Here is a 13,274-nt window from a genome sequence, read left to right on the forward strand (position 1 = left end):
GGGTTGCTACGTTATACTCGCTGGGCCTAACATCCTTGGTTTAAGAAAGGTTTAGCGAGCGTTGGGCCTCAGTGCCATTTATACAGTGAACTAGTATATACCACGAACTCGAAGTGGTTAAAGGTGGGAAGTAGACACGAAGCGCAAGCCGTAATAAAGCGTGCATGTGCCACCTCTCCTTTAGTCCTTGGAATGTCCGCTGGATGGCGGTGCTTATATATGCGGAATATATGATAAAAAGATAAGAGATGGTGGTGTTCGGAGTGTTGACTAGATGGACGAATGGGCACACAGACAGATGCATGGACGGATGCACGGATGGCGCCACGGACGTATGGACGCATAGACGGACGCAGGGGCCGATGCATGAACGAACGCAGGGACGGAAGTGCGGATGGACGCACGGAAGGTCACAGAGACGGACGCTTTGACGGACGGAACCAAGAACGAGTGGACGGACGGATGCTTCGCCCCACTCTCCATCATTCACCCCGTGGATATGCTGCCATTTTTTAAATATAATTGTACATTTTGGCCACAAGTAAAGTTTTTCACCACCACCCAATTAGGGCTGCAGAAGTTGCGTATTTTCGCTGTTTCAACATCTCTCTCTTTCTCACGAGGCGCCAGACGTGAACATGCGCAATGGGGGACGGCGCCACCAACGCCGGATCCGCGACCTTGTGCGATAAGAAATGCTCCACGTTTAAAAAGCTTCTGCAGCAGAGAGAAGTGATAGCAACCAGAAGCAGTAATCCGTGACATTAAATAGCAGTAGTACAAGATCGCACGTGAAAACAAGGCAGTGTCATGAAAAATACCTTGCAATACCTGCTGCCTCGAAAGTTGAGTGACAGATTAAAGAAGCAACTGCGCCGAGAATTTACTGTTCTAGTATATGAGGTAAAGTCTTAAAATACCTTGTAGAACGTTTACGACTATATTTTAAGTAAAAAGAAAAATAAATATCCGCAGTACTCAAGCAATGCGAAATGGTACTTCAGTAGCGCTGTTGTAACCAGTACATACATCAAGCCCAAGCAGTGTATATGGTTGGATGATATTGGAAAGTATGTCACATAGGTTAGCAATTTGTCTCAGGTAGACGGCTGTACGCATTACCATAGTGGACTATATCAAGTACTGTAAACCGTTAAACGCATATTCTAAACACAGTTCACATTGTCGAAGCTAGCCATACAGAACATTCTCGAAGGAGATGTACAGTACTAAACGGAAAAGGAAAAAACAATGCTACCAACTTCAACGTGCCAGTATCTGCGATCTCCTCACACACGTTGACTTAAAGAAAAAAAAAACTGGCCCCGCATCTGCATGTTAACTGCAAATCTCGTCGAAAGACGGTAGTCTTCCGTTTGGATAAGGTGAATAAAACATCATTTCTGATGCATTGAGCGAGAACATCGGTGAATTACATTCTGGAGGTGCTGCGTCAGACATGAGCGTGACCTGGCGGTAATTTTCGAAAACGAACGGATGCCGTTCGTTATAGCGAGCGCGCCACGGGCACGCACAACCTAGCAACGCATTGGTTTTGCAAAGCCTACGAGAATCGTTTTTTCGTGCATAGCGTCGCAAAGTCAGCGCAGCGTAATAAACGCACCGGTTCTTAAATTACTTACTTTTGCTTAATCTAGTATAAGGAAACACACAACTGATCATTGGTGTCCTGAATTGTGCCTCGGATAGGCGCAATAATCGTTTTTTTAATTGACATTCGCACGAGTACGAACGCGGAGACTAGGGCAATATTGGTGGGGGCTGCGGACGTGGGCGTACTTGATCCGTTCTGCTTGTCAGACTGAGAGACAGGAAGACAGACAGACAGACAGATGGACCGACGGACTTAGGGATGGATGGACAGAGAGACAGACAGACAGAACAAAAATTTTGCGTGGAAGTGTTCCAAGAAAGACTATCATCTTTAAAAATGTCGCCCGCATCTTCCCCCGCGGGGAACTCGAGTAAATGTGTCGCAGAGTGGAGGGGGGATATCGCGTAATTTGGTACGGCCTGGGAATGCTTAATTGCTAGTTCGTCTTTATTCTTATTTAGTGAAGAAAGGAGAAGCGTTGCCTTCAACGAGTGAAGGGACATTGATGTGCGATCCAGTGCCTACTGTCACAAACAAGCGCTCTGAAAAAGCGCACGCCACCGAATTCTAGCGACAGTAATGATACCAAACCCAGAGAGGCGCCTCAATGTCAACGATAAAAAAGAAAACAAACATCAAAAGCTCCCCGAGCGCACCGTCTCCTCCTCCCCTCGGAAGCGTAGTTTCGCTGAACGACCTCCTCACATCGGCGGCCGAGCAAGCCCTGGAAGGTTCTCGAGAGAAAGGGGAGTGCGGATGCAGAGTGGCGTCACGTGTCGCGGACGGCCCTCGAAATGTCTCGCTCTTTCCCCAGCCTTGACTGCGTTTCGAGCCGACGAAACGATGAGAGTTTTCTGGAATCTAGCCCGGAAGGTATTTAACCGAGCAGCAGAAATGGGCGATCAGGAGAAGAAAGTTCGCGCCCGTGTGCGCAGGCAGAAGATGAAAGTTTTGCGCAAGTGTGCGTAGGGTCTTTCCGTCATGTGGGCGAAGACTTTTGTCCTCAGTGACAAAGGAGGAGAAGAAGAGGATTTCCACCTGAGGGGTGAAGACTCGTGCTACAGGCAAAAGTGTGTGTCTACCGCCAGCGAGCGAAGACGCGTGGCAACAGCTGCGCGTGGGAAGCCGACGTGTTACCTACCGGCGAAGAAGTTTAGTGCTTGGAGAGCGGCCAATTGAAGACGCGAGGTTTCCTGGAAAAGAAACTACGGGGGCAGCGGAAGGACAACAGCGCTGGACTTTGAGTGAGTGATTCTCGGAAGAGTATCATTCAGACTTTTGTTCCAATGACTTTGGACAGAATAAGTTTTCGAACTCTTTAGTCTTTAAGTGTCTTGGTTGTTCGATGCATGCGATTGCATTGTAGTGCGTATTGTTGTTTGTGTACGTTGTTTCGAGTGTGGCTGATTGCACTGTGTAGTACATTGTTAGATTGGTGACATATCGTATTCAACTATTGTCAAGCGTGCATATTTTTGCATCGATTTGATCCGCCATAAATGAGAATATAATTTTGTAATTTTGTTTTGTTTATCAACTCTCGGCTCTGACTTGTTGTTTGGGCCACAGCCGGCGTCCGCTGGCGCGCCAAATAGGACCACTTCTAAATTGTCCACGCTTCCGTGGTGCAGTTTGGGGGGCCGATATTTCGGCCCTTGGAATTAGCCCTGCGATTGCCTCCCTAATTAACGGGACCTGTGACAAATAATCTGGCGTCCGCGACAGGACCTTTTCGGTGCACAGTGTGACCAAAGTAGTGAGAAAGAGCCTCGAGTTGTTGATAGCGCTATCGAAACCATTTTGTGTGTTGCTCGGTGTTCTCGTTAACGAGTGCAGGTGAGTGTTCCGATAGACTGATTTAGGCAGATACTTTTTGCACGCGGCAAGGTTTTATTTGCGAGACACCATGGATCTCGAAATGTTAGTAGCTTTTAGTGAGAAGATGGGTCTTTCTGGCACTCAACTACGAAAGTGGGTCACCCAGAAGAAAAAAAAGGAAAAAGAGAGGGCCAGAAAAGGCAGCGGAATTGGAAAGAGAAAGACTGGCAGCTGAGAAGGCGAAAGAAGAAAGAGAAGCGGAGATGGCTGAAAGGGAGTGGCAGCGACAGAACGAGATGGAGCTCGAGCGGCTCCGTTTGCAACAGCAAAGTGAAACTCCGGTCCAAGCTAGAGTTGAAAGCAGCGAACGCGAGGACCACGGCTTCCGCTTGAACCCAAGCAAGCTGCTCGTAGCGTTTGATGAAAGGAAGGACGACCTTGACGCGTACCTTCACAGATTTGAGACGATTCCGAGGAGCCAGAATTGGCCGGAACATCAATGGGCAACTGCTTTGAGTACCTGCTTGAGTGATGAAGAGCTCAGTGTGTACGGTAGGCTGGCGCTGACCGATGCAGCCAACTATACAAAGGTGAAAGCTGCTTTACTGAAGCGATTTAGATTTACTGTGGAAGGTTTCCGGGACAGATTTCAGACAGGAAAGCCAGCTGATGGTGAGACGGCTACGCAGTACGCCGCCCGACTTAGCCATTATTTCGACAGGTGGATCGAACTTTCAGGCACAGCACATGTGTAAGATGAGCATGGAGAGCTCCTAATTAGACAGCAATTTCTTACCAGTTGCCACCCAAGCCTGTCTCTGTACTCGAAAGAGAGGAAGGCTGAGTCACTTGAAGACATGCTTGAATTGGCCGACCAATTCTTGGAAGCGCAAGGTGGCACAAATCTGGCCAAGGTTAAGAAGGAATGTCCCGAGGATTTGAAGAAATCCACACCCGAACAGAAGAAGCGCGGACTGGAGAGTGTTCCGCGATGTTTTCTGTGTAACCGAGTGGGTCATCGCGCTAACAGCTGTCGAACTAACTTCACGAGCCCCACCGTTGTAAAATGTTTCAAGTGTGGTCAGAGTGGGCACAAGTCAGACGCATGTCGTAACGGAGCGAATCAAACTCACCAGATATCCTGTGTGCAAGTGGCACCAAAAGCCGATGATGACAACGTCACCAATGGATTCGTAGAGTAGAAAAATGGGGAGAAACTTCCTATTGTGGGCGCTGTAATGACAAAACAGCCAACCGGTGTTACGAAGGGAACGCCAACGCTGCCTGGAAAAGTTGCGGGCAAGAAGATTACGGTGTTAAGGGATACCGGTAGCTCCACTGTTATCGTGTAAAGAAATTTGGTACGGGAAAGTGAGTTAACAGGTAAAACGAAACCGATTTGCCTAATTGACAGCACGGTTCAGATGCTTCCCGAAGCAGAGATTGAGGTTCAAACCACTTACTTCAGCGGGAAGGTTACTGTCCTACGTATGACGACCCCCCTGTACGACCCCAGCATTGGAAACGTCGACGGGGCGCGAGGGCCGAATGATCCAGAACGTTTGGGGGAAGACCCGAAGATGGAGCTGTCGCCGATACAGGGACCGCGAGATACAGTGGAGAAAAATCCCGTGAAGATTTCACACGAGCCCAAGGAGAAGCCTGGGTGTAAGAGACAGTGAATCAGGAGATGATCACGTTGAACGAGATAACGTGCTGGGCAGCTGGACTTACGTAGGCACGACCTCAACCGACCGACAGTGTGAAGGTGACGGAGTCGGCCAACCAGGCCCAATGTCGTGACATTAACAAGCTGGTGAAAACGCGACAAGATCGGTAGAACGGTGTGACCCGTTAAAGTTGTCGGAAGTGACAACGATGGCTGAGACGCCGCCTCAGTAACCGTCTATTGTAACAGCTCGCAGGAACAGAACGAGGAAAAATAAGAAGAGATTGAGCGAGCACCGCAAGAAAGGGCGCGAGCGCCGCTCGAAGTACACAGGAGAGGTGCTGAGGTCGAATCGGACTGTGTTTGGCAGTGCTGAGTGCAATATGTTGTGTTAATGTGGTTGTTATCCTGTGTCACAAGTGTGTGTTGAGCGAGTCAAAGTGTTTGTTGCGGTGGCGGATGTACAGAATTGTACAATTGTTGTAAAGACAGACTTTTGTACATCTGTATTGTTTGAAATGTGTGATCGAGTATTGTAATCATGTACCTGTGGTTATATTTCATGTGTTGTGAGAATGAATTGCAATGTGCAATTATATTCAGTGTTCTATCGTGAATGTGACGCGCCATGAGTGACGGACTATGTTACAGTCTTTAAGTGTGTGGTGTTGCGCGTCGCGGCGACCGCAGTCTGCGGGTAGCGGGGCCGATCGCCGTCGCTCCGTCGAGCCAAGGACCAGGGGAGAGCTTTGAGCAAACTTAACGGGTTTATTTACATCTTTACATGGAGTTGTCGAGATGACAGAAGAGAAGAGAAGAACGTTGGGCGAGGCACTCCACGCCCTTTTTGTTGACCCCCGTTCCCTAGGTCCCTAGGTTGGGGATCACTATATAAAACAATGCGGACCAATGGTGATGTGGCAGTTCCTCTCATTGAAGTACCGCCCATCATGTCTGTTCATAGAGGCACAACACAGGCTTGCACATACACACACACTCTTGCCACTAGTCGCAGCGCTGCTGTAGAACAGGGAGGGGGAGGGCGGAAGACGCACGGGCGCCTCGACCCCTTTGATGCCGGCCGCGGGCTGCGTTCCCACGAGGAGATCTTAGAGCGGCCTTTTGAGAGGTGCCAGGTTCGTGGAATTCTCTGGGGAGAGCCCTTTGACCAGCGCCGTCGTCGTCTGCCGGTTAACGCGCTAACGACGCGTGACTGGCCCAGGCCGGAGATAGAGTGGCGGCTCCAAAACCCTCTTTGGCGACATTCCATCCCGTTGGCGCCGCTGTCAATCAGCAGGCGACGTCTCGTGGGGCCGGTCTTTGTTGCTTCCTCCGTCCAGACGTGGCGAGACTGTCCTTTTTGCACTAATCCGGCGTGGCAAATGACTCGCTGGGTCAAGGCATAGCCCGATCGCTACAGCTCCTCCGCCGACGGGAAGATCTCGGACGTCGGGTAGTATCAGCTGCTCGACGGGAGAGATCACAGTAACCGCAGTCTCCCAACACCATTTAAACCACAAAGACCCACCGCTAGAACCAGCAAGCGCCGGCAATGAGTTTTCGGCAACCAGGCCGGTCTTTCAAATGTGCCACAATGCACCTACGCTTTTTTTTTTAAATGGCAACCACACTAATCCTCTTGCCCATAGCAAAAAAATTTCGATTACTCCAAATACCCCTTAAATCATTACGGAAAAACGCCCCTCAACTGAACACAAAAGAAAGCAAAAGCAAAAGAAAAGCTAAAAAGCTCTGCTTAATGTGTCAACATTGGCGTTTGCGGAACCCTTCTTATACTTCACAGTGAAGTTAAGCTCCTGAAGCGCAAGGCTCCAACGTAGTAGTCGTGGATTCTTTCCCGACATTTGCGACAGCCATGTCAGTGGGCAGTGGTCAGTGACGAAGACAAAAGAAGTTCCGTAGAGGTAGCAGGCTAATTTTTGGGTAGCCCACACAATGCAGGCACATTCTTTTTCCGAAGCACTGTAGGCCTCCTCACGAACAGAGAGTTTCCTGCTGGCGTACAACACAGGGTGCTCGTTCCCGTTCTCATCCTCCTGGCACAGTATTACTCCTAAGCCTCTGTTGCTGGCATCGCACTGCACAATAAAGGGACGATCATAGTTCGGTGCATGCAGTACGGGTGAGCTAACAAGAGCCGCTTTGAGCCCCTGGAAGGCGCCCTCCATTTCCGCACTCCAAACTACCTTTTCTGGAGCATTCTTGCGCAGTGCATCCGTTAACGGAGCGGCTACCTCCGAGTACTGAGGGATGTAGCGCTGATAATACCCTGTCAGGCCTAAAAAGGAGCGGATAGCCGTCTTGCTTTCTGGTTGCGGGAACTCGCTAACCGCCTCTACTTTCAACTCATCAGGTCGCCTCCTGCCCTGCCCTACCACGTGCCCTAGGTACTGTACTTCGGCGCGAGCTAGCTGGCACTTAGCAGGCTTCACTGTCAGTCCAGCGTGCGTCAAACGTCTAAGGACATCGCTAAGATGGTACAGGTGATCTTCCCATGTATTGGAATAAATAGCGATGTCGTCTAAGTAGGGAACAGCGTAGCCTTCAGCCCCCTGCAGAACTCGGTTCATTAGCCTTGAAAAGCAAAAAGGGGCGTTCTTAAGGCCAAAGCTCAGAACTAGGGGCCTAAATGTGCCCGTCGGCGCCACAAAGGCCGCATACTCACTAGCTCGTTTAGACATTGGAACTTGCCAATAGCCTCTTACTAAGTCCAAAGTCGAGACGTATTTAGCGGCGCTCACTTTTTCCACCAGCTCCTCTACGTTGGGTATAGGATAGGTTTGGTCCTTCGTGATCGCGTTAAGTTTGCGGTAATCCACGCAAGGCCGTGGATCCTTTCCCGGAACCTCAACGAGAATCATAGGGGACGTGCAGGTGCTTTCGCAAGGTTCGATAAGCTTAAGCTCGAGCATTCGATCTACTTCTTTTTTCAAGATCTCCTGCTGTCGCGGGGCTAGTCTATACGGCCTCGACTTCACAGTGGTGTCAGAAGTTAGCTCAATGTCATGAGTGATAACCTCAGTTCGCCCTGGCCTTTCCGAGAAAACAGTGATGTGTTCTGACAATAAGTTGCGTAAGTCGACTTTCTGCCTCTCAGTCAAGCCCTCGGCCGGTGCTACGGCTTTCATGACATCGGTAACATCCATTGATCTTTCAACCCCCACCAAGCCTGGAATTTCAGGTGCTAGCTCCTCCGTGCTGTTAAGAGCCAAGTTCACTTTCTGCACTTCTCCCACATAACTCTTCATTAAATTGTGGTGGTAAATGACAACCTCTCGGCGTCTTCCTTTACGTTCCAGTGCGTAATTTGTGTCCGAGAGCTTTTTCACAACCCGAAAGGGCCCCTCCCATTGAATCTCCAGCTTATTTGCTCGCGAGGGGCGCAAGACCATTACCTGATCGCCTTCCTGATAAGCTCTCAGTTTCGCGTTTCGATCGTAGTAGCTCTTGGCTCTATTTTGCGCCTCTCTCATGTTCGCCTCAGCAATGTCGCGAGCACACCACAGCCTTTCCAGCAATTCCAGAATGTACTCGACCACCGTAGGGTCGGTACTCTTCGACTCCCAGGTTTCGCGCAAAAGTCGCAGTGGAGACCTTAGCGTCCGTCCGTAAACCAGCTCCGCGGGGCTGAAACCCGTCGCTTCATGAGTGACCGATCTCAGCGCAAACAACATTGCCGGAAGACAAGCATCCCACTGACACTTCCTTTCAAAGATAAGGGCTCGCAGAACTCGTTTCATCACGGAATGACACCGCTCTACACTATTGGACTGCGGGTGGTACACGGAACTGTGGATTATTTTCATTCCACACTTTTCCAGGAATCCCGTAGTGAGAACGCTGGTGAATACTGAGCCCTGGTCGCACTGTATCTCCTGAGGAAAGCCCACTCTCGAAAAAATAGACAGTAGGGCGTTGACTACCTCTACGGAGCTTTGCTCCTTCATTGGGATCGCCTCAGGAAATTTGGTTGCTGGACAAATGGCGGTAAGCAAATACCGGTAGCCTGACTTTGTCACTGGGAGTGGTCCCACAACGTCTATTACCAGCCGGCGAAATGGCTCCGAAATGAGCGGAACAAGCTTAAGTGGTGTCTTTCCCTTCTCGTGCGGTTTTCCCACTCTCTGGCAGGTATCACACGCTCTTACGTGCTTCTCAACTTCTTTGAAGCATCTTGGCCAATAAAACTCCGTTAGGAGCCTATTTTTGGTCTTCCGAGCTCCTAAGTGCCCCGACCAACCAACTCCGTGACAGAGATCCACAATGTCAGACCGATACTTAGCCGGCACTACAATCTGGTCGAACGTGCGACCTTTTGCAGTCCGGTAGTGGCGGTACAAGATGCCATCTTTGACCGGAAAACTGACATTCTTCCTCGCCACCCCTTCCCTGACGATGTTCCAAATCTCCTTAAGGCTAGGATCGCTTTTTTGCTGCTCGATGAGCTCGTCTCTTGTCACTTTCCCCAGTACATTGCTTAGTGCTTTTGATACCGGCAACGCGAGCAGCCCCTCCTCCGATTCCCTTTCCGCTGTATCAGTGCTAGTCTGCTTCTCTGACCCCTCTCTTTCTTTCTCAGTAGGCGACGGGATAGCAGGCTCAACTGCGCTGACTATAGCTGGTGTTGCGGGACTTCCGGTAAAACTCGGTTCCTGCCGCTCTAGTTCGGCTGCTAACGCTCGTGCTTTAGCTCGTGTCAAGGCTTGTACTGTTCCCTCGTGAAAACTTTTCCCTTGTTCTCTCAGCAGACGGTCGGTCCGATTCGAGAACAAATAGGGGTACTGCGGGGGCAGCTTGTCTGACACCGCCGCTTCCGTCTCCACTTCTCCGAACGGTCCTGTCAGAATTACTCGAGCTACCGGAAGACAAATGCTTCCATCCTCCAAAACTGGTTTAATCCATGCACACTTGCCGTTGTAGTCTGCTTGTGCCACATAGTCCGGGTGCACCAGATCCATGGTTGCCCCACTGTCTCGTAAGACGCGGCACGGCTTTCCGTTCACTGTTAGGTTAAAAAGGTACGGACTAAGAAGCTCCTCGCTAGTGGCTGAGTCAGAAGTGTACGAAAGGGCTGGCCTGGGCCTACGACAGCCTACGGCAATATGCCCTTCCTCCATACATTTGTAGCAGGTAGGTGGTTTCCGAGCCTCAAAAGGACTCTTTTTGGAAGAATCCCCCGAAACCTTTCCCCCCTGTTTGTTTTGTGATCCTTGACCACTTGCAGCGAAGTCTGTCTTTTTCTGTGCAGTCGTACCTGCGCCAGCTCCCTGCTTCGCCGTCCAAGGTTTCCCTTTATCTCCCGCTTTTGTTGGAGGAACCTCGTCTCTTTCTCCCCGGCGTGACGCGTACTCGTCAGCAAAGTCGGCCGCTGCCTGTATTGTTTTTACGCCGGTTCTATCTTGGATCCAGAGCTTCATTGGCTCGGAAAGTTTTGAAAAAAACTGTTCGAGAGCCACTTCTTCAAGAGCCATTTCGAAGTTCCCAAAAGCGTTGGCTCCTTTCATCCATTCTATTAAGTTGACCTTCAACTCGTAGGCAAAATCAGAATACGTGCTGCCCTGCTTCTTTGTCAGATTGCGAAACCGCTGGCGGAACGCGTCTGGCGAAAGTCGGAACCTCTTTAGAAGGCTATCCTTCACTTTGTCGTAGTTGTCCGCATCCTCCACCGGAAGCCGCGCGATTACATCCGCTGCTTCACATGGCAGCAAACTTAACAAATTTCGAGCCCATGTGCTACGACCAAGCTTCGATTTTTCACAGGTTCTCTCAAAGTTCACAAGAAAGAGGCCCACATCTTGCCCTGTTTTGAAGGGTTGCATTTGTTTAGATAAATCACAAAGATTTTGTCTGCCTTCTACCTCCACTCCTTGGACCCCTGCCATCTTCCTCATTTCCACTTCGATTCGCAACTGTTCTATATCCAGTTCTTTTTGCCTTAGCTGACGCTCCCGTTCCTCACGCCTTTCCTGACGCTCCTGTTCCTCACGCTTTTCTTGGCGTTCCTGTTCCTGTCGTCTATCCTGACGCTCCTGTTCCTCACGCTTTTCTTGGCGTTCCTGTTCCTGTCGTCTATCCTGACGCTCCTGTTCCTCACGCTTTTCTTGGCGTTCCTGTTCCTGTCGTCTATCCTGACGCTCCTGTTCCTCACGCTTTTGAATCTCGCTCCATGTTTCTTTAATATCTTCACTGCTCAGATTCAAGCTATCGATAGCGCTAACAATTGCGTCTTTCTTCATCCCCGCATTTACTTCTGCTCCCAGCTCCTCCCCCAGAATCAGGAGCTGATTCTTCAACAAACGCTTCCAATCCATGACAGAGAACTAGTGTGGTGCCGCTCACTCTCTACCCAGAAGTTCCGTAAACAACTGCTTCTGTGGTAGCCTCTACCAGCGAAAAGATTGCACTTCTATCTTATCAGCCTGGCAACCAAAAAACCAAAGCCAGCACTCACCAGTCCACAGCTGCCAGTCTCCATGATCTCGGCGTGTTGTTCATTCTCCGTCCTCCAGGCTCACATCCAACCGCTTGCCATCCAGTTGTTGCGCGTCGCGGCGACCGCAGTCTGCGGGTAGCGGGGCCGATCGCCGTCGCTCCGTCGAGCCAAGGACCAGGGGAGAGCTTTGAGCAAACTTAACGGGTTTATTTACATCTTTACATGGAGTTGTCGAGATGACAGAAGAGAAGAGAAGAACGTTGGGCGAGGCACTCCACGCCCTTTTTGTTGACCCCCGTTCCCTAGGTCCCTAGGTTGGGGATCACTATATAAAACAATGCGGACCAATGGTGATGTGGCAGTTCCTCTCATTGAAGTACCGCCCATCATGTCTGTTCATAGAGGCACAACACAGGCTTGCACATACACACACACTCTTGCCACTAGTCGCAGCGCTGCTGTAGAACAGGGAGGGGGAGGGCGGAAGACGCACGGGCGCCTCGACCCCTTTGATGCCGGCCGCGGGCTGCGTTCCCACGAGGAGATCTTAGAGCGGCCTTTTGAGAGGTGCCAGGTTCGTGGAATTCTCTGGGGAGAGCCCTTTGACCAGCGCCGTCGTCGTCTGCCGGTTAACGCGCTAACGACGCGTGACTGGCCCAGGCCGGAGATAGAGTGGCGGCTCCAAAACCCTCTTTGGCGACATTCCATCCCGTTGGCGCCGCTGTCAATCAGCAGGCGACGTCTCGTGGGGCCGGCCTTTGTTGCTTCCTCCGTCCAGACGTGGCGAGACTGTCCTTTTTGCACTAATCCGGCGTGGCAAATGACTCGCTGGGTCAAGGCATAGCCCGATCGCTACAGTGGTGGCTGTTCGCACTCGTTTGTTTGGTTTCGAATATGATGTGATAATATTCTTAAAGTGGGGGGCAGTGTCACAAACGAGTGCCGCCGAATTCTAGCAAGAGTAACGATACCAAACCCAGAGAGGCACCTCAAGGTCAATGATAAAAAAGAAAACAAACATTCAAAGGCTCCCTGGGTGCGCCGTCTCCTCCTCCCCTCGGAAGCGTAGTTTCGCCGACCGACCCACTGATATCGGCGGCCGAGCAAGCCCTGGAAGATTCTCGAGAGAAAGGGGGCATGGTGATGCAGAGTGGCGTCATGCGTCGCGGACGGCCCTCGAAATGTCTCGCTTCATCCCCAACCTTGACTGTGTTTCGCGCCGACGAAACGATGAGAATTTTCTGGAATCTAGCGCGGAAGGTATTTAACCGAGCAGCAGAAATGGGAGATCAGAAGAAGAAAGTTCGCGCCGTGTGCGTAGGCAGAAGATGAAAGTTTTTTTCGCAAGTGCACGTAGGGCCTTTCCGCCTTGTGGGCGAAGCCTTTTGTCCTCAGTGACAAAGGAAAAGAAGAAGAGGATTTCCACCTGAGGGGTGAAGAATCGTGATACAGGCAGGAGTGTGTGTCTAGCGCCAGCGAGCGAAGACGCGTGGCAACAGCTCCGAGTGGGAAGCCGACGTGTTACCGGCGAAGAAGTTTGGTGCTTGGAGAGCGGCCAATTGAAGACGCGAGGTTTCCTGGAAGAGAAACTTCGGGGGCAGTGGAACGACAACAGCGCTGGACTTTGAGTGAGTGATTCTTGAAAGAGTATCATTCAGATTTTGTTCCAAGTACTTTGGACTGAATAAGTTTTCGAACTCTTTAGTCTTTCAATGTCT

The 13,274-nt window shown here is 50.7% G+C and overlaps 2 protein-coding genes across 2 annotated transcripts in view; both read right to left on the reverse strand.

Annotated features, from left to right (window-relative positions):
* Window positions 1-13,274, reverse strand: part of LOC119160695 (histone-lysine N-methyltransferase SETD1) — a 301,297-nt gene that overhangs the window by 130,912 nt on the left and 157,111 nt on the right. The window lies entirely within an intron of this gene.
* LOC142802637 (uncharacterized) lies at window positions 6,845-12,406 on the reverse strand. Its single transcript, XM_075887620.1, has one exon. The coding sequence runs from the start codon at window positions 11,432-11,434 to the stop codon at window positions 6,845-6,847; it is 4,590 nt and encodes a 1,529-aa protein (XP_075743735.1). The 5' UTR covers window positions 11,435-12,406.

This window comes from Rhipicephalus microplus, chromosome 3 (genome assembly GCF_043290135.1).
Source record: "Rhipicephalus microplus isolate Deutch F79 chromosome 3, USDA_Rmic, whole genome shotgun sequence".
NCBI lineage: Eukaryota > Metazoa > Arthropoda > Arachnida > Ixodida > Ixodidae > Rhipicephalus > Rhipicephalus microplus.

Bases quoted from the DNA above. Each gene is read 5' to 3' on its own strand.
- LOC142802637 (XM_075887620.1), bottom strand. From the start codon at position 11,434: ATGGATTGGAAGCGTTTGTTGAAGAATCAGCTCCTGATTCTGGGGGAG.